The following is a 20,057-nucleotide window of genomic DNA, read 5'->3' on the forward strand; positions in this document are numbered from 1 at the left end:
AAAGACAGCTTCAGCACTACACTGGAAGTCAAGACAAAATAGTGTGTTACCACTGGAGGGATATTTTAGCCAAGGACAATCCATGTCTGGGGGTCCAGAGAGACCCAGGCCCCTTCTCTTTCTCCCCTTTCCATTTATCAAAATCCTATGCATCTTTTACTGTCTAACTGCCCTAGTGTGCCCTTCCTCCCCAGCTCCCCAGACTACTCGCATCCCCGACCCAGAGTTAACTGGTGCCTCCTCTCTGCTCCTGGTGCCCTTTCTCTAGGTCACTAATGGAGCAGATCATCCCCTCAGTAACTGTGTTTTGACCACCCCCCTCACTTGGTTGAGTGACCCTCCAATGTCTCCATAGAGCGCTGAAACGTTCCCAAGAACTCAAGAAAGGGGCAGAACCAAGTGTGTGTTAAGGAATGTCACTGAGCGGTGCAGAAGTTCCTTATAAGGTCAGGGGATGGCACGGAGAAACACATCAGAGGGACTCAGACAACTGGTAACACTGCTCAAGAGAAATACACAGGCATTAGATGGGGAGAAAAGGAGATAGGCCAAGGATGCATTTCTTCTTAACAAGGAGGAACAGGTTTAAGTCTGTAGAAAGCTAGGGGACACACGCTCACAGGTGATTCTTCAAGCTGCCACCAGGAGCTAAAATTGCCACCACCGATAAATGAAGAAACCTTTACCTGTACCTCAAGCTCCCCAGAGTGGAGGGAGCATTTGGGGGTGCCACTATGTGGACCCCCGACTCTGCAGTCGACTGACGCAAGAGCACAGAGCAGATGTGAACTTCTGTGGCTTCAACAAAGAATCCCTTGAGGATGACCCCAAAAGGCCTTTTTTTTTTCTGAATTATGAACAGCAGAGTTAAGAGGAAGATGTCTGCGTTCCTTGATTCCTACCATGTGAAACATGGAAATGACTCAGAGACGGAGGACGGAAAGGGCGGCCGCTGCTGCTGCGAGTTTCCAAAAAGACACTCACGATCCCACCAAAAGAGAAAAGCTGGGGCAATAAGTGAAAACTCAAAATTCAAAAAAGCTCAGTGGTGTCACAGAGGGGGTTGGGTCCCGGGGTCCACACACCTGAAAAAAAGACACACGTTGCAGTGGCTGCTTAATTCTGTCTCTGTCAGAAAGCACTCACTGCTGTTAAAAAGAAAAAAAAAAAAAAAGCAAAACTCAACCCTGTTTGTCGACTCAGGTACTAACTCGGCTGTATCTTGGACAACAAATTGGTGTTTGTCTAAAACACACACAGAAAAGAAAATAGCTTCCCAGTTGTCAGAGCGAAAATCCTTTACTCTTCTGTCCAGCAACTGGAAGAAAAACAAGGGAATTTGTGGCTTGGTTTCCTTGACAACCTTATCTTCACTCCAGGCGTCGTGCCCTGTCTCTAAGCAACAGGGCACTCTTCAGAAGCACCGGGAGGCAAAACCTAGAGCTTATCCTGAGCCCCGGGAGGACGGGGCAAATCAGGGCAGAGTGTGTCCCTGCCAGGGCGCAGCCCAAGGAGCTTGGAAAGGTGCACGGCCCCAAATACCCCCACCAAACCCCATACACAACCCAGCATCTCCCCGTGTCCTTGGGGCCTAAAATTCTACCTCTCTGCTCTCCTCCCCTGGGCGTTTTCCCCTGACCTCTGGAGGGGTCAGTGGCTCAGTTCATCATGTACCCCACTCCTGACAGAAAAGCCCCACATAGCCCTAGTGTGAAGGGGAGACTGCCCCTTGAGAACAGGGCACAGAAAGGGAAGCTAAGATGCCTCTGGGACTTGCTAATTGTGCAAACAAATGGCTCTGCTGGAGAAAAGCATTTGATTAAAAGCAGACGGGAGAAGACGGCTATGTTGCTGTATTGACATTTAAGAATTTGCACCTGAAAATGGGAGTCAGAGATTTTTTTTTTTTTTCCCCCACCAGCACGTCCCTGCTTCTTCTCTAACATCTCTGTGCCGGGAAGCATTTCTGAGAATATACTGAAGAGCAAATGAACAAAATATCTGGAAATGACAGCTCTGAACTTTAATCAGAGCAAGAGATGATGAATTCGTTGCTCTGAGGCTCGGAGGAGATGGGGATGTGGAAGGGAAGGTGTAGACAAACAGTGCTTTTAACTACTGTATCCGGTAGTCAGGGAAACCACTGTCTCTCTGGTCCCTTTACTCCTGGCAGGCTCATGTCCCTGATCGAAGTTTATCCTCCTGTCACCTGGGAGGCAGGGAGGTGGGGCCACACTGACTCACCTTCACGAGTCTGGAAATCACAATTTGCTGAAGTTGTAATACATACAAACCACACGGTTATTTACACATTAAGATAAAAACTATAGATTCTGATTCCTAGCTCTTACTTATGTGTGGAAATGGAGAATTTGGCTAGTCTAAATTGCTATCATTCCAAGGCAATTTCCAAATTCCAAATCCCATAAGCTTTGGGTTATTTTATTTTTTATTCTTTTTTTTTTAAGCTTATTTATTTTTGAGAGAGAGAGAGAGAGAGAGAGAGAGAGAGAGACTGAATCCCAAGCAGGCTCCGAGCTGCCAGTGCAGAGCCCAATGCAGGGCTCGAACTGATGAACTAACTGCGAGATTATGACCTGTGCTGAAATCAACAGTCAGATGCTTAACCAACTGAGCCACCCAAGCATCCCTGGATTATTTTCCAATTAATTTTTTTGGTAGCCCATTAACAAGACAGATCTATTTGAGATTCCCCTCCTTGTGCATTTTCTCTTGAGTAGAATTGCTGACCAAAAGGGCCATGGATTTCTTTTCAAGCACTCATTCGAGCCCCGTTTATAATAGCTGCTTGGCTCAAGCTGAGGGATCTGTGCTCTACAAAGCTGACAGTGGGGCTTAAGTCATGGGCATGGGCTGCAAAGATCGACAGCTTGGGGCCACTCCCAGGGTTAGGAAAAAGAAGCAGTCGGGGAAGAAAGAGTTCAGGGGCAGGAAGAGTGACTATGTGCTGGTATTTTGTAGGACGTTGGAGCAGGGCAAGATGTGCACAAGATCCAAGGCAACAGGAAATGGGGCCCGATGTCTATTCCCAATAGCTACCAGCCACTGCAAGAGCAGCCAGAGGGTGACTGACTAGGACGAGACCCTGCATGAGGTCGTGATGCCACCCTTTGGGCAGGTAACATGCAAAAATCACAGGCCAGGGGGCTGTCTCTTCTCCAAGGTGCTGAACTGCCGAAGGACGGGTGGCTAGACATGGCTTGGACCCAGGTGTGGGAGGAAGCTCGGGTCCATCACAGCCCCCCTGGGGGCTTCCCACAGACAGAACTTGCCAGCTTCCACCCCCCTGTGTGTTCTGTGGAGAACAGCCTCCCTCCTCGTCTCCCACAGCCCCGTGGGACCTCACCACCCCCGAATGTGTCTCCAGGTCCACAAGAAGATAGGAGCCCGAGGCAACGGAGGCTGTTTGAGTCAGGCCAGGACCCACCTCTGGCACGCACCACCCTGAAAAGGGAAACACACCAACTGCGCGGGGAACAGACCTACACTGGGCTGCTGTTTCACTCACTGTATTTAATCAGAGAGAGGGGAAGAGAATGGGATTTTGATTTCAGAATTCATCCTTGGTTAATTGTTATTTGCAGAACACAAGTAACGTTTTAATTATTTTCAACCCCACACCATAACAGCTATCAAGGGAATGGAGACAAAATAGAATAAACAGGGGACTTATTAAACACATAATTAATGTGTGCTAAAATTAGCATATATGAATATGAATGAGCTGGGACTATTATAAAGTTAGTGCCTCAAATATTATCACCTGATTAGTCCTGTTATCTGCTATAGCTTCTCAAGAGTTGAGGCCACCCCAACAGGGAACGGGGACACATCAGCAGATGAGATGTTCCTTGGAGGATTAATCTGCCCGCCAAGGCTTCAGGTATTTTTATAAATCAAAGTTTGAGAGAAGCTACAATTCTTTTTACAGTGAAGCAAAGACAAGTCAAGCACTGGGCAAAGATCATTGCAAAGCCAACATGGGTCACGTGGGACTCTGGACATCATAATGTCTTTGAGTTCTGGGACGGAAGCAGCGGGCCAGTATGCAGGAACAACCTGTCCTCGGGATGGCTTCTCCAGGCGGAGGAAAGGGTCTGCAAGTATTTCTCATAGCAGCCTTGGCCCAGCGCGGAGCTGCCTGGGCCGAGCACAGCAGCAACACTGTAGTTCTGACACAAAAGATGATCTGCCTGGTGCATGCAAAGGTAGGTCAGTGCCGAGGCTCGAGACACTAATCTCATTAACTAGCAGGAAGAAAGAGAACAGCCTGGTATTGAGCCAGTGGCCTTGACCTTTCCCATGTGCCGCTGCCCAGGGCATTCCCGCTGGCCTCCTCCATCCTCTCTGCTGTGGGTGGGATCACTGGCACCCAGTCAGTCCTACAAGGCCTGGGTTTCAATGTCAAGTCTGCGAGCAGTAAATATTATTGTTTAAACCGCACAGAGCCAAAAGAAACGACACCCTTGCTCCGAAGGCTTGCACTTACTGCTTTGACTTCCGGTGACAATGGATTCGTTCTGCACTGCATCATAATACGTGTGTGTATAAACGTCATCCTGTCTGCCAGACAGGAAGCTCTTCTGAGGCAAGGGCTGTTTTTTATCCTGTTTTGTAGCTCTCAGAGCATCTGGAGCCATGCCATCGGACACGGCGGCTACTAGCTATGTGTGGCCGCGAAGCACTTGGGATTTGGCTGGTGGGACTGAGAAAATGAATGATTTGTTTTTGTTTTAATTAACTTAAGTTTACATCTGAAAACTGAAGAAATATATATAATATTTTTTTCTCCACTCTACACAGCTTTGTTTTGAGGGGACTACATTTCACTTGAACCATTAAAAATTTAGCCTCCGAACTGAGTTGTGCCCAGAGTGTAAAATACACGCTGCATTTCAAAGACTTAGTGTGGAAAAAAAAAGAATGTACAATGTCTCAATTTTTTACATTGAGTCTGTTGAAATAGTAAGATTTTGACTATTTGGGTTAAATAGAATATGTATTAAAAATTAGTCTCGGGGCGGCTGGGTGGCTCAGTTGGTTGAGCGTTCGACTTCGGCTCAGGTCACGATCTCATGGTTTGTGAGTTCAAGCCCCATGTCGGGCTCTGTGCTGACAGCTCAGAGCCTGGAACCTTCTAGAGATTCTGTGTCTCCCTCGCTCTCTCTGCCCCTCCCCCGCTCATGCTCTGTCTCTCACTCTCAAAAATAAGTAAACGCTAAAAAAAAATTAAAAATTAGTTTCACTTGCTTTTTACATTTTTTTAAAAAATGGCTACTAGGAAGCTAACAATGGAGACGCAGAGTGCATTGTATTCCTGTTGGACATGGGGGATCTAGGAGCATCCACACACAGGACGTATCAGCCAATTGTTTGGTTGAACATTATAAACAGATGCCGGCACCACCTCTCACCTGGCCCCTAGTCTCCATCACAAACCAGATAAAAGTATTTTTCAGGTATCTGGATTAGAAATCGAATCTGTGCCCAGGAAACAAAGGAAACCGGAGACAAAGGAATAAAATCGCATGTGCCAATTAATGAGTAACCTCCCTCCTTTTGAAATGGATTAAAGTACGATACAGTAGTAGGTTGTACAAGAAGAGAAGAATTCCAATAATGAGACCATCAGAATGCACTTCCTTCTTATCTTGATGGCAATGGGGCTCTGTGTTCTTAGCAGCCGAGGGAAAAAAGAAAAGGCATACACAGTAAATTATGAATACCGTTTCCACAAGCGAGGCAAAGCTTTCTCAGGCGGTGCATTCTAAACTAAATACCTTATTTGGGAGCATTGGGGGATGAACTAGGCAATGTTCCCAGCAAAAAAAAAAAAAAAAAAAAGTGACAGTAAATGCTGTGGTGATTTTCACGTGACGGTTAATGTCCTTCCTTCGAAACCCGAGCTGAGGCAAGAGAATCTGTTCTGTGAGAGGGCTAAGCTGGCACAGACCAGTATGCTGGCTTGCTCGGGGGGCAGGTGTATGTCACCCGGAGCAGAGAATGACAAGATCATCCTTGGAGTGGCTCTTTCCATCTCCTTGACATTAGACGTGGTGACGAGCCTGCTGTGATTTCTCTGCACAAGCTGCCCCCCACCCCATCTGAGAAATCAGAAGCCAGATCAGAACCAAAGGGAACAAGAACGATGGCACCACAGGGGTGACCCTGTCCTCCCCTTAGCTTATTTTAACAAAATCCACTTATTTTCAAATTTTGAAACGTAAGGCATTTTATTCGTAAAATATGTTTGACGCCCGATCCCACAACCAAGAACACCTGTCTCGGGAAACAAAATGTCTCCCCTAAATAGAACTAGGCCCAAGGCAAGCTGAGGTAGGCTCTAGATAACCTGTGGAGTTCACATTGTTTTGCCAAGGGTCCAGGGCAGTGCCATACAATAGAACTTTCTGTGAAGACAGAATTGTTCGGTACCTGTGCTGTCCAATATGGTAGCCACTGGCTGTGTATGGCTAGTCAGCACTTGACATGTGTTTAAATCTGACAAATAAATAGGACAGCATTTGGTGGCTCTGGGATCTCAGGCTTTCTAACTCCAGAACCTACGCTTGTCTGTCCCTATAGCTACTAGCTGCTGTCCTGGACAGTGCAGGTCTGGGAGGACTTAGGAAAACCGTGAGGTGGCTGATAGCTGCCTGGCCAGAGTAGAAAGACAATTGGAATTTACCGGAAACATTGAGTCTTCATATAAAAATATGTTCAGATTCTCTTGCCTTAATTTTTCCCTTTAATTTACATAATAGATGGGAGGATGACATAATCTAGCAGATGTGGAAATGAGTCTTCATTTTAACCCTAGTCCTCATGCAGCTTTAAATTTTTTTTTAAGTTTATTTATTTTGAGAGAGACAGGGACAGCCCAAGTTGGGGAGGGGCAGAGACAGAAAGGGAGACAGAGAATCCCGATGCGGGGCTCGAACTCCCGAAACCGCGAGACCATGACCAGAGCAGAAGCCAAGAGTCGGACCCTCAGCTGACTGAACCACCCAGGCGCCCCAATCCTCATGCAGCTCCAGAACATAGCCCACGTGTTCCGGCCAGTCGGTAGGGCACAGGCAGGGGTGTCTGTAACCCATGGCAGGAGTTGGTAGCGAATTTTAAAGTTGCCCTGTTGCACTGGGGAGGTGGTGGGGGGGGGGGGGGCTGCAGGAATCCCAGTTACGATTTCACCCTCGGGGGCTCTGTGCCAGTTCTCCTGCTCAAACCCAACGGCGTCACCGGGGAGCACGCTACCAGCTTCTGCTACGGTGCTCACCCAGGAACACAATATGCTGTGCAAAATGTCATCCCAGACAGGAGCCCAAGTTAATTATAATGTCAGGCTTCCCACTGAGACACAGATAATTAGAGGAGAATATTACAGTGTTTCCCAACTCCTGGGGTAAATGGGAAGCATCTTCGAATGTCACCTGCTGGAGATAGGAATTAAAGTGGTTGGAGATGTTCCACTGGAGACGCCCAAGGCCAGAACGAAACCATCTTTCGGGATCAGAGCGGCGTGAAGGCAAAGTAAGAGGGGGGAGAGGGGAGGGGAGAGGACGAGGTGTTCTAGGCCCCATGATATACACGTCACAGCAGATGACATAATGAGTGGCCCTGCTGGTGGCCAGCACTGTCTCCTCACTTAACACCGAACCCCAAGATGGGTTATTATTTCCATTTTACAGCCAGGATCCTGAAACTCCCAGCGTCTTAGCTGAGGTCACCCAGCTGGCAAAGCATTTGGTGGCTCCAGGGTTCACGGCCTGGCCTTTCTGATTCTACATCCTGGGCTGGTCCCCTCTCCCCACACCTCCCTCCTTGATACATCAAAGGGCTAACGATTTGCTTGGGTCCTGGATTGTCCTCGCTTGGCGGAGGTGGTGGTGATGGCGACAGGTGCATGGGGACCGCGAGGGGCTCACTGTACCCGCATCTGCAGAGCGCCCACGGTGATAGTCCACGTTTCCCCTGCCGAAACCTCCCTGCTGATCTGAGCTGCTGCGTCTGGAGTGACAATCGCACCAACACGCCATTGTGGTGCCGCAGACATTCACATCTAATGTGGCAAGCTTCAAAACACGAGAAGCATTTCCTGAACTTCTCTGTAACTGGCTCTGAAAAACTCTGATCCGTCGGGAGGAAGAAAGCATAGCCCCCCGTAGCGAGAGGCAGGCTGCCCATGCCTGCACATGCAACTGTGAGCTTCATCTTCTGCCTTCCTGGGCAGCTTCGAAAATGTAAAACAGGGGGTACAAACACCTAACTCATACACAGAGGACACTTACAAAAGGCCCCGGCAAGTGGCAGCCTCCTGTATGACTGGTGGCTTTTGTTGCTACCAATGAGTTGCAGTCTTGAGTGGTCTTCAGCTTACACGTTAACTGAGCCTGGGTCCCTGGCTGTGCAGAATACTCCTCCAGTTTCTGGAAACAGAACAATGCGAAGGAGAGGCTGTTGCTTCAGTGTTTTCCCTGGAAAGCTCCCTTTCTAATAACAGGATTTTCTATTCGGTCTTTGTCCCAGGAAAATGAAGAGTCAGGAAGCTGTTCTTTCTAGCTCTTGGCTCCTTCCTATAAGCTCTAAGTTGCCAGACCTCTGAAGCTGCCCTTCCAGCACGTGGAGACCACACACAAGGGTAAAGTGAATGCCAGGGACAAGACCTGGAACCTGGGAATCCCAGTGTTCATGACAAAGGAGACTTTGCAGACAGGACGGTCCTGGATTATCTAGGGACAGGATAACCAAGCGTAGGTTATATGGGTGGACCAGATAACCCAAGAATCTTTATAGGAAGGAGGCACAGAGATTAGACACAGAAGAGAAAGCAATCTAATACAAATCCTTTGTTTTGTTTCCAGCCTGTAATGAAAACCACCCAAACAAGATTATCTCAGCCATAAAGGAATAACTGTTATTTCTACCCTTTTGTGTGTGTTTTGGGCAGAGGGATGTTGAGGCAGTTAAGCGATAGAGGTTCCTCTTCCAAAAATCTTTTTTATCATACGAGTCATTTGTGATAGATAAGTTGATAAATCTCACAAGAACATGAAGAAAATAAAAATCAGCCACAATCCCAGGAATAACCAATGACGGTTAATATTTTTAGTGTATAAATTTGTGAGATTCTGTTCCTTAAAAAAAAAAAAAAAAAAAGCCCCACTCAAGCGTTTCATGTAAAGCCACAAAATGTAGCCTAACAGGAACCGTTGAGTGAAGACAAGCTAAATAATTAAAATCAATTGTTGCGCTGTTTCTGGAGACACAGGCAGTGACCCTAGTTCGCTGTATGTCACAGCAACAACCAGCAAAGTGAACTTGGCTCTTGACTTTAATGAGAGGAAAATAAAAAGCGTGTGACTCATCTCGCCTCTTCTATGGGTTTATAAATAATTTTAACCACAAAGGAGAGCCCACTGTGTCACAGAGACCCACAGAAGCTGAATGCCATCCCTTAGCCCGCCTGTGGCCAAGGGAGAAGGGAAACTGGGACCCTTGGCTCTCAGATGACAGCCCTCCATCCCAGGATGGACGGTAGGTACCAAGTGCACCAGTCATTCCTTGTGCTGGAATAGACGCTGAGCTTCAATATGCAACATGAGGTCCTAAAAGGGAGACAGCATGGGGTTTCTTACAGGAAACTCCATCTGTGGTGGGGGTGGGGGGAGCGAGACCCCATTAAATGACTGCCATTCAAGGTGATAACCATCACTACAGAAGCAGAGACAGGACATAGCAAGGCATCACCAAGAAAGGAATGATTTACACCATTAAATACATTAGATGAATATTGTACTCTTTGTATTATTTTTCACAGAATCATCCAATGCCAGGGCTGAAAGGAATCGCAGCGATAATTTAACACACACACACACACACACACCCTGAGTCACCAAATAGAGTAGTGCTTGAAGAAGATAACTCTGGAAGATCCCTTTAAGCTCTAAATTTATCTTTCTGGCATACAAAATGATGCTATAGCACACTGTCGAGACCATAAGCTGCTCATGAAAAGAGATTAGTAGGAACTCGATTTGCTAGTTGATTTTTAATTCCACTCAGATGCACAGAGGGTGCTTGTTTTCCGAAGGCCCGGGGACCTATGGAAGGCTCAGAGCCCTTCAGCCTGCATGATGCTGCATGAAAATCACTTTTCAGAGACAATGCTCAGAAGGCGACAGAGTTGCTTGTGCAGAAAACACATCATTTCCCCGGGGCACCATTTTCCAAAGGACTCAGGCACCCCATCCCACCTTCGACGCACACTGGCCAAGCCAGAGAGGGGGCATGGAACTTGGAGGCGCCACATCTACCTGCAGAGACTTGAGGTCTGCCACACGGGCCGGAGGGGCTCATGTCTGATGGTCTTCCTCGGCCATTACAGTTTCTTTCGGAAACACGTCCACTGTTGGCACGATTGTGCATGTTTTTCTCGAAAGTGGGGATTCTTCCCCGCTCTAGGGCTGTGGATGGTCTTCACGAGGTCCATGAACACTTGGGGCTGCCTGCGTGCTGCGTGGGAGGGGGTCCCCAGCTCCTCCCAGGTTCTTAAGAACAGCTGTGAGCCACAAAAGTTTAAGAACGTGTCCGCCCCGGGGCACCTGGGTGGCTCAGTCGATTGAGCGTCTGACTTCGGCTCAGGTCATGATCTCACAGTCGGTGGGTTCGAGCCCCATGTCAGGCTCTGTGCTGACAGCTCGGAGCCTGGAGCCTGCTTCAGATTCTGTGTCTCCCTCTCTCTCTGCCCCTCCCCTGCTCACACACACTCTCTCTCTCTCAAAAATAAACATTAAAAAAAAATTAAAAAAAATAAAATAAAATGAAAGAACACGTCCTCCCTTGCACACATGTGTAAACCCAGGGCCTGGGGTGTGTGCGTGTGCCTACACGTGTGACCTCACACACCAGAAAACTCTACTGGACAAGACACTCACTAACAAGCTTCCTTTTTTTACTTCCACATTAAAAAAAAAATTAACAAAATGTCATCCCTATCATCCCCAGGACATACAAAACTGAACCAGCAAAGACAAAAAAACTTCAAAAAAATCAAGTATCCTTTTAGTCACTGTGAAAAGTCTATCTTAAAACCCAGAGTCGCGGGGAACGTGAAAGCTCTAGTTAAATTTTTAATAAACTATAAAGGATAATGGTAAAAAAGAGACCTTTTCAAAGGTAAGCTGGCGACAGACAAGCTCTTGAAATGGTTCCCATCAAAGGGCAGGAAGCTGCCGCGGGTAACTGCGGGCGAGTGAACTTCTCTTCCGACCGGAGTTAGCAGACTGAGGCTCCAGGGATGCGTCCCAGTGGGGCCTTGGGAGACTCGTCTGTTTGTATTTAGACCCTGGTGATGTCATCTGGTGCCGGGGGGTTCAACCACATCTACGTGCCAATGATTCACAGGCGGCCCAGATTGATCTCTGCGGCCCAGACTCTGCTCCCATCTCCAGATTCGAACATCCGACTGCCTGATGGGTATCTCCACTCGAATGTCTGCCGACAACCAAACCTCGCAGTCCAAAACGGAGTTCTTGACATGCCCTTCTGAAGCCTGCCCCCGCTGGGCCATCCCCATCCCAGTCGAAGGCGATTCCACGCTTAGCCGGTCAGCCCTGAAACCTCGGGGTCCTTCCTGGCTCCTGCCTTTGTCTCTCACCCCACGTCTACTGCACCAGCAAATCCCCCCTCTCCACCTTCAACAGAAGCCAGAATGGGACCCCTGCTCAGCATCTCTGGCACCACCACCCTGGTCTGAGCCACCTTCGTCTGTTACCTGCGTTCCTGCAGTGAGTGGCCTCTCTGCCCGGTCTCTCCACAGCCGCCCTCCCCTTCCTGAGTCCAGTCTGAACTCAGCACCGACAGAGAATCTTTTACAACACAACTCAGATCACGTGCTTCTCTGTTCAAAAGTCCCACAGAGTGAAAATGAAAATCCTTACAAGTTCCAACTGGGGCAGGGCCGACCTCTCTGTCCTTCCTTTGTGCCTCCCACTCACCCTGTTCCGGCCACAGTGGACTCCTGACTACTCCTCATAGGTCCTCACGTGCTCCTGCCTCAGGATTCTTGCACTGGCTGCTCCCTCTGCCTGGAACATTCACTCTGCCCCAGAGAGCTGCGTGTCAGACTCAAATGCAAGGTCTCAGTGAGACTCACTCTGACCGCTCTATTTAAAATTGCAACTCCTTTCTGGGGTGCCTGGGTGGCTCAGTCAGCTAAGCATCTGGCTTTGGTTCACATCATGATCTCACAGTTTGTGGGTTTGAGGCCCGTGTAGGGCTCTGTGCTGACCACTCAGAGCCTGGAGCCTGCTTCCGATTCTGTCTGTGTGTCTGTCTGTCTCTCTCTCTGCCCTTCCCCAGCTTGTGCATGCTCTCTCTCTCTCTCTCAAAAATAAATAAATAAGCTTAAACACATACATACATACATACATACATAAAATGCAATTAATAAAAGGCAGGAAAAGAGGAGAAAGTTCCCCTTGAACCTCTTGATCTAAGCAAGCCAGCCGCTCCCCAGGTCATGAACTGTTAACGTGATGCTTCTGATGAACCAACTAGTTGAGGTTCCTATGAGCCACTCAATCCTCCATACAGGCAAAAGGTACTTCCAATTCACCATAAAAGGGACACAGGTTGAACTTGAACTTGGGAACGCCAAAGATCCAGAAGAAGGTCTGTTGTCAGGAAAGAAGTAACTTTTGAATCTGTGCTGGTTACGAATCCTCAAATGTCAGTGTCCACCCACACCTCCTCCTGCTAACACATTTTTGCTTCTGGCCTTAATCCAAGCTCTTACGGAAGTCAATGAACACGTAAATATGTGAACTCTGACTCTCCCTGATCTTCTGTTAAAATGAGCCCAGAAACAGTCCCAGTTGAGCACACGGGAACACAGAGGGTAGTGGCAGGTGGGAGACGGGAAGGGCTCCGCCAGAGGAAAGCTTATGCCTAGCTTCTCAAAGCCCAGTCCTATGAAATCTGGATTTTTAGATCGCTTTTGTGTTCTTCTGGGAGACAGAAAATCACCACGGGATACCTCAAGCCAGTATAGTTACCTTATTTGGCTGTAAACCCACTGGGCTGATCTTTATTCATTTTCAACTGGTTAGAGAAGGAGCCTTGAGTGGCAGCAAGATAGCAATTAACTATTACGACGGAAGAGGCAGGGTAAGTACCTTCTCTTTTCTACTGATTAGAATTTAATAGGTTGAGGGTGACTGTGGAGGTTTTTCAAGCCGCCCTCTGCCAAGTCTTTGGTCTTCCAATGAGCTCGCTAAAACTTTGGGGGTGAATGTGGCCAGACCCATCCACCAGGGCAAATCTACTCGGGTCAGCTTGGTGCTTTGGGGTCCCACATAAGACTTCCTCCAAAGGAATACTGAATAGTAAGCTCTAGAAAAAGCAGAGAGTGTGCCTATGGCCAAAAGGGAAAGAGCCAAGAGGGAAATGAGATTGTGAAGAAAAACTGGAAGGCAACCAGCCTATATGATCCTATGATAGAAATTCCTAAGACCAGGACAGAAATGATAAGGAAAGTGCTTCTCATCTAGGGGAAGACCTAAGTTTAAAAAGTGATTGGGGGGGGCGCCTGGGTGGCTCAGTCGGTTAAGCGTCCGACTTCAGCTCAGGTCACGATCTCGCGGTCTGTGAGTTTGAGCCCCGCGTCGGGCTCTGGGCTGATGGCTCAGAGCCTGGAGCCTGCTTCTGATTCTGTGTCTCCCTCTCTCTCTGCCCCTCCCCCGTTCATGCTCTGTCTCTCTCTGTCTCAAAAATAAATAAAAAACGTTAAAAAAAATTAAAAAAAAAAAAGTGATTGGGGCGCCTGGGTGGCTCAGTCAGTTAAGTATTCGACTCTTGATTTCAGCTCAGGCCACGATCTCACGGTTTGTGAGTTCAAGTCCCTCATGGGGCTCTGCGCTAACAGCAAGGAACCCGCTTGGAATTCTGTCTCCCTCTCTGTCTGCCCCTCCCCCACTCGTGTGCGCACGTGAGCACGCATGTCCTCTCTCTCTCTCTCTCTCTCTCTCTCTCAAATAAAAAAAAAGTAATTGGACACATAGTGTTCTAGACAGGTTTAGTATATATGGGAATATAGAACATTGAAATTTTCATTCTTTAAAAATGACAAAGCAGAAGTTATAAATGTTGTAAAAGTTAAAAATGACTTCTGGGCAAGCAGAAGTTATATCAAGTTACCCAGAGAGGAACACATTGGCTGTGGCCTTTTCTCCCACAACATTGAAGCCAGAGGGCAATAGAACAACGTCTACACCAGCTTCGAGGAGAAGAATGTGCCTCTAGCAAGCCTGGTCCAGTCGAGTCATGGCTGTGTAACAGGGTAACGGGTTGGCATTATGAACTGGGCAAGGGCTCAGATAATATATCACCCGGGGACACTCCCTCAGCAAGGTTATTCCTCAAACTCGAGTTCTGGCCCAAGGAAGATGGATCTGGATGCTGAAGAACTCAAGACTGAGGAAGCCACAGCTGGGAAGGAGGACAGGAGTATTATTAATGCTAACAACCGCGACCATTTTCCAATTGCTCATGTGGCCCAAGTACGGTACCAAAATCTGTGAACGTACGTGTGTGTGTGCAATTATAGCATCTTATTTAAGTATCAAAATAAATCAATTCATTTTGTAAATAATACCCCAGTGATCTCAGTGGTAGCAAATGCCCATTTCACAGATGAGAAAACCAAGGCTCAGAGAGCTCGAGTCATTTGTCCAGATATACTAACTGGTGAATTCCAAGATGTGACCGACCCAAGGACTGCCTCAGCTTCCTTCAATTTATTTTTTTTTTTATAATCTCTTTATTCTTTTTCATGGTTATCTACATTCTCTAGTTACTCTAAATGAAACGTGATATTATTTTTGAAATAGAATGCCAGCACATTTTTTTCAATTAAAATAAATCCAAAGACACAGCACGAATTACTGCCGAATGCTAAAAAGGATAGGCCTCGCAAGGACATTTCAGACAGGTGTCCCACAGCAAGAAGGCACGTAAGGCAACTATCAGTGCTAAGCTATACAGAAGTCAGTATTTTAAAAGGGCGTTAAGCAGGGGCGCCTGGCCAGTTCAGTCGGTTACGCGTCCCATCTTGATTTCAGCTCAAGCAAATCGTGATCTCACGGTCCGAGAGTTCAAGCCCCTGCACCAGGCTGTGCGCTGACAGCACAGAGCTTGCTTGGGATTCTCCCTCTCCTTCTCTTTCTGCCCCTCCCTCACTCTCTCTCTCACTGTCTCTCAAAATAAATAAACTTAAAAAAAAAATAATAAAACAGCATCAAGCGGAACCGGAGACATCCCGGGCTTATAAAAGGTGCTCCCCACAGCAATAACGCAAGTTACAAATAAAGCCAAGGAAGATTTGCATTCTGTCCCCCACCCCCGTCAAAAAAGGACCCACGTCACGACTGTTCCAGCCGAGCAGCTGAGCTGACGGCGTGACTTTACCTTCGGGCAGGTGGCTGGACCTCTCGGGGGCAAGACCTCACCTGGAATGTTGTGTATGGTGATGGCCAAGATGAGCAGCGCGATCCTCCTCCAGCTGCCGCCAAGGGGCTGCGCCAGGTTCCCTGGAGGAGGCGGCGGGACAGCAGGGCCCTCGGGAAGACCCGCGGCCACCGCCTTCTTCCGCTGATAGGCCTCCCCGTTCTCACTCTTGTCTGAGCAAACAGAGAGGGACAGGGAGAGAGAGCACTTTGAAAATGTGCACGCTGGTCCTTGGCAAGCAGCAGCGGGAAGCCGCTTTCAACCCCGGGAAATGGTCCACTTCCTGACTTCCCAGGGGACCGCGGATTCTGTTTCTTTTCCTGTTCCTCCTTCCTTCCTTCACTTGATTCATTTTAGCAAACATTCGCTGAATGGACGGCGCCCAAAGTACAGGTACTGGAAGGGATAAAAAAAGATGGAACTGGGGCCACCCTAACAACACCTATTTAAAAGAAACAATACTGAGGAGTGGCCAGGAGCTGAGAGCCTGGAGCCAGGCTCCCCGACTCACCCCTGACTTGTGCACATAGCAGCTGTGTGGCATTACACAAGCTGGTTACCGTCTCTGTGCCCTGGTTTCCGGAGTCACAAAATGGGACACTAAGAGGACCCAACCCACAGAGGTTCGTGAGGCTTAAATGAGAGGCTCCATGCAAGGGCTAAGTGCGTAGGTGTGGACAGTGCTGGCTGTCCTGTGTTTCCTCTTTCCCTACAGCATTGCAGGGTATGTGACCCTCCTCTCCTCTTCACACCGCCTCATGGGAACCCATCTGCGTGCCAGGCCCAGCCAAAGAGATCCCCTCCCCAGGGCCAAGGGACTGGTGACGTGTGTGGATTCTCAATCCGAAAGGTCGTGCGAGGGCAGCCTGACGACCCACGAGGGAAGAGAGCAAGGAAGCAGCTTGGCAGATGACAGAAGGAAGGGGCTGCACACAGACATGGGAAATCATGCACCCAGCCAGCCAGCCGGACAGACAGACAGACAGACAGACAAATGGCAGCCTGCATGTCACGGGACATTCTGAGCCCCACGGGCTGACTACGGTCCCAGCCACTGGACTTCATGAGCCAACCTCCCTTTCAAACGTTCCTCTTGGGGGACATATTTGAAGGATGTCATTTCCTAGGCCCAGGCTGTGCCAACTACCCATGGTCTCCAGGGTCATTTGCTCACTCTCAATGGAGGCAAATCGCCTGGGTCTGAGGCAGTGTCTAGACTGCGGTGCACAGCACGGGACGCATTTGTGGGAGCGGCTTCCTGGGGGAGCAGAGTCTGGAGTGAATCTCAGGCACGTGGTGGCACAAATGGAAAGGAGGGTCTCGCTATCACGAGTGAACCTAAGAACCTGTAAGTCACAACTCAGTGGTCTTGGACGGGACACAATAGGGCAACCATACATCCCAGTTTGGGCTCGCCACCCCGGGGGTGGGGGGATTGTTGGTGTCCCCTTTCACTCTCAAAGTGTCCTGGTCTGGACAATAAGCGATGTGGCTCCCCTGGCTGCAGGAAACAGCAGAAGCTTGACTGATTCTCCACTGTGTCGGGGGGGAATGTCTCTTGCAGGAGTTAATGGTCATCAACTTGAAGGGTAGGAGGGACTCTCTGTGGTGGGCTCCTTCCCTTCCCTATGAACTTTCCACGAGCAAAAGGATTCTCACCTCTGAGCTGAAAGTTGCAGAAAATTTTTCCCAGAGTCAAATTAAGAAACAACAGGCAACTATAAGGACTCCTTTTGCCCTGACCATGGGGCTCTCCTTTACTTCTTTTTATTTTTTATTTTATTATTATTTTTTTATTTCTGGGAGAGGGGGAGAGAGAGAGAATGTGAGCAGTGGAGGGGTAGAGTGAGAGGGAGACACAGAACTGGAAGCAGGCTCCAGGTTCTAGGCTGTCAGCAAAGAGCCCGACGCGGGGCTCGAACTCACAAACTGTGAGATCATGACCTGAGCCAAAGTCGGAGGCTTAGCTGACTGAGCCACCCAGGCACCCCTCTCCTTACTTCTTGGTATAAGGCAAAGGTAGGAGGGGGTTGATCTTAGCAACCAGAATCTCGCTACATAAACTTGACCGGGTCTTTATCCTCTTTTCGGATGAACGTGCCTAAGTGAACATTGCTTTGTATTCCCAAAATGGGGGCGGGGAAGGGGGGAATCTTCTTTTGAAAATCCTTCTGTGTTTGTTCACTCAAATCAAGGAAGTAAGCCTGAAGAGTAAGCAAGTTCCAAAGGGCAGGCAGACTCAGGCTTCCCCAGGTCCCAGTCGGTTCTCTCTCTCTTACGAAAGCCGGATCTCAATGCGCTTAGGGAGAAGGGGCCTTCTACGGATCCTCCAGAACACGCAGGGTTACCAGCCCCCACCCAGTCAGCAGCCGCAGCTCATATAACCGGCCTCTGGGGACTCCAACAATCTCTGTTGGAAAGCCACTCTACCCAGACACTATTTGCACGGGGCAAAGCTAAACACACATTCATGGCGCGGTCTCCGTATGGTGGCAGAGGGCACCCGCCTTCCTCCCGGACCAGTCAGGAAACACCACGGATTCCTTGGGTTTCCTTTGAGCGCACAGACCTGACCTCGCTCTCCAGTGGGAGTTGATGGCGGTGGGGGGTGGGGAACTCTTCCCCTTGGGATTTTACAATTTAAGAGAGAAGAGACAGAGAAGATATGAATAATTCCTTTGCATCGGAGGGCAGAAATGTATACTCCCTAATAAACTCTGAAGCTGGTGTTTATTTCTGTCAGGGCCACGGAGGCATCAGACTCTGAATCCGCTGCAAATTTGCACAGAGAGCAACAGAGATGGGGGCACCGTTAGCAAATCCCAGCCGTGTGCTAGTGTCTAATAGGAGCGACGGAGAAGCAGAAAGAGGTAAAGCCACGTGCCCCCACCTTGGGGTCCCCGTGCCCCACCTCGGGGTCCCCGTGTGCGAAAGCTGCTGTGCCCGAACGGGACCTGAGATGGTGTGAACAGCTCACGTGCATGTTAAATAAGCCACTGTTTGCTAACAGCCTCTAATGGGTCTGCAATGAGGAAAATTAGTCCAAATTAATCACTACAGAGAGTATGAACGCCTCCTGAGCAATGAATCTCCTTGCCTCTCCTGGCAGGGACATTGAGACCACTGCATACCAAGAACACCAGCACCATGAGCAAAGGACGACCACTTCATGGGGGCAGTGGCCAAGCCTGGGGTGAGGTGAAGAGGTGTGCCAGAGCGACAAGAACCTGTTGAGGGGGGAAAGGTCTGGGCACTTTCGCAGTAGGATTTGGCAAAGAGGAAGGACGGGCAATGTCGATTCAGAAACGCAAAATGGCATTAGTGACATTGGCTAATAGGGAACTTTATCCTCAGTCTTCACAAAAGCCCCACAAAGCAGAGAAGGTTCCCTCTAACAAATGCAAAGCTTGAGGGGCACACCTGGGTGGCTCAGTCGGTTAAGTGTCTGACTTCGGCTCAGGTCATGATCTCGCGGTTCATGAGTTCGAGCCCCACGTCGGGCTCTGTGCAGACAGCTCAGAGCCTGGCGCCTGCTTCGGATGCTGTGTCTCCCTCTCTCTCTGCCCCTCCCCTGCTCTCTCTCTCTTAAAAATAAACATTACAAAAAAAATTAAAAACAAAAAAAAGCTTGAAGAGCAGAGAGGTAGAGTTAACCAGTCCCAGGTCACCAACTTGTCCCAGATGGATTCCAAAGTCAAGCCAGGTCTTTGCTTCCAGAGGCCACCTCTTAACCAGGACCCTGTTGTTGACTGGGCTGGGGTGTGAGGGGTGGGGAGGGGGGGCTGTTGATCTGCTCCTTTGCTTACTGCTCTCACTGTCGTGGCATTCAGGGACTTGAAATCCCAGATGTTTATGTTGGATACATTCAGCGTGCAGAGGGGGTTTGGTGAGCTTGCAACCAGTGACCCCAGAGGTGGAGAAGGCTAGGTGGACGTCTCGTATCTATAGTCAGTCCCACTCATAGACAAACCTGAAAACAACGCTTCTGAAACCCTTAGACCTGCTATGTCCAAGGATAAAGCAGCTACAAGTAGAAAATAGTTATCAACACCTAGCGCGGAACACAGGGTTACGATTCTTTCAGAAGGTAAAAGAAAAGACTTCAAAGCTGCCCATTATCAAAAAAGCATTTTTTTTTTTTTACCTGAGACGTTAGCATCTAAGAATCCACACAAAGAAGGGACCCACTGCTGGGGTTGAGCCTGTTGTCCTCCTTTCCTGGAGAGGCACGGCGTTGCTGGATTTGAGAAGGACCACAGGGGAACAGACAGACCTGGCCAAGGCTCATCTCTCCCACTGAAGGGTGGGGCGACCTTCTGTGACACATTCACACAATCACACATGTGATTCTCATCCCAAAGCATCGTATCACAGAGCAAAGCCGTCTCTGGTCCGGCAGGCACGAGCCAGGGGTCATGGCAAACCCTGATGCCTGGGTAGGCCCTGTCCCCCTCGGGGTTTGACAGTGAAGCAAAAGGTGAAGTCTCTGTATCAGTGGCTCTAAACCATTTTGAATCAGCAACTGCTTTTGA

The 20,057-nt window shown here is 48.8% G+C and overlaps 1 protein-coding gene across 6 annotated transcripts in view; it reads right to left on the reverse strand.

Annotated features, from left to right (window-relative positions):
* SLC39A11 (solute carrier family 39 member 11) overlaps positions 1 to 20,057 on the reverse strand; it is a 424,573-nt gene that overhangs the window by 128,702 nt on the left and 275,814 nt on the right. For all 6 annotated transcript variants that reach the window (XM_060645541.3, XM_060645535.3, XM_060645534.3 and 3 more), the window contains one exon: positions 15,528 to 15,698. In XM_060645541.3, coding sequence (XP_060501524.1) covers positions 15,528 to 15,698 — 171 coding nt within the window. The remainder of the gene's footprint in view (positions 1 to 15,527; positions 15,699 to 20,057) is intronic.

This window comes from Panthera onca, chromosome E1 (genome assembly GCF_046562875.1).
Source record: "Panthera onca isolate mPanOnc1 chromosome E1, mPanOnc1 haplotype 2, whole genome shotgun sequence".
In the NCBI taxonomy this organism is placed as follows: domain Eukaryota; kingdom Metazoa; phylum Chordata; class Mammalia; order Carnivora; family Felidae; genus Panthera; species Panthera onca.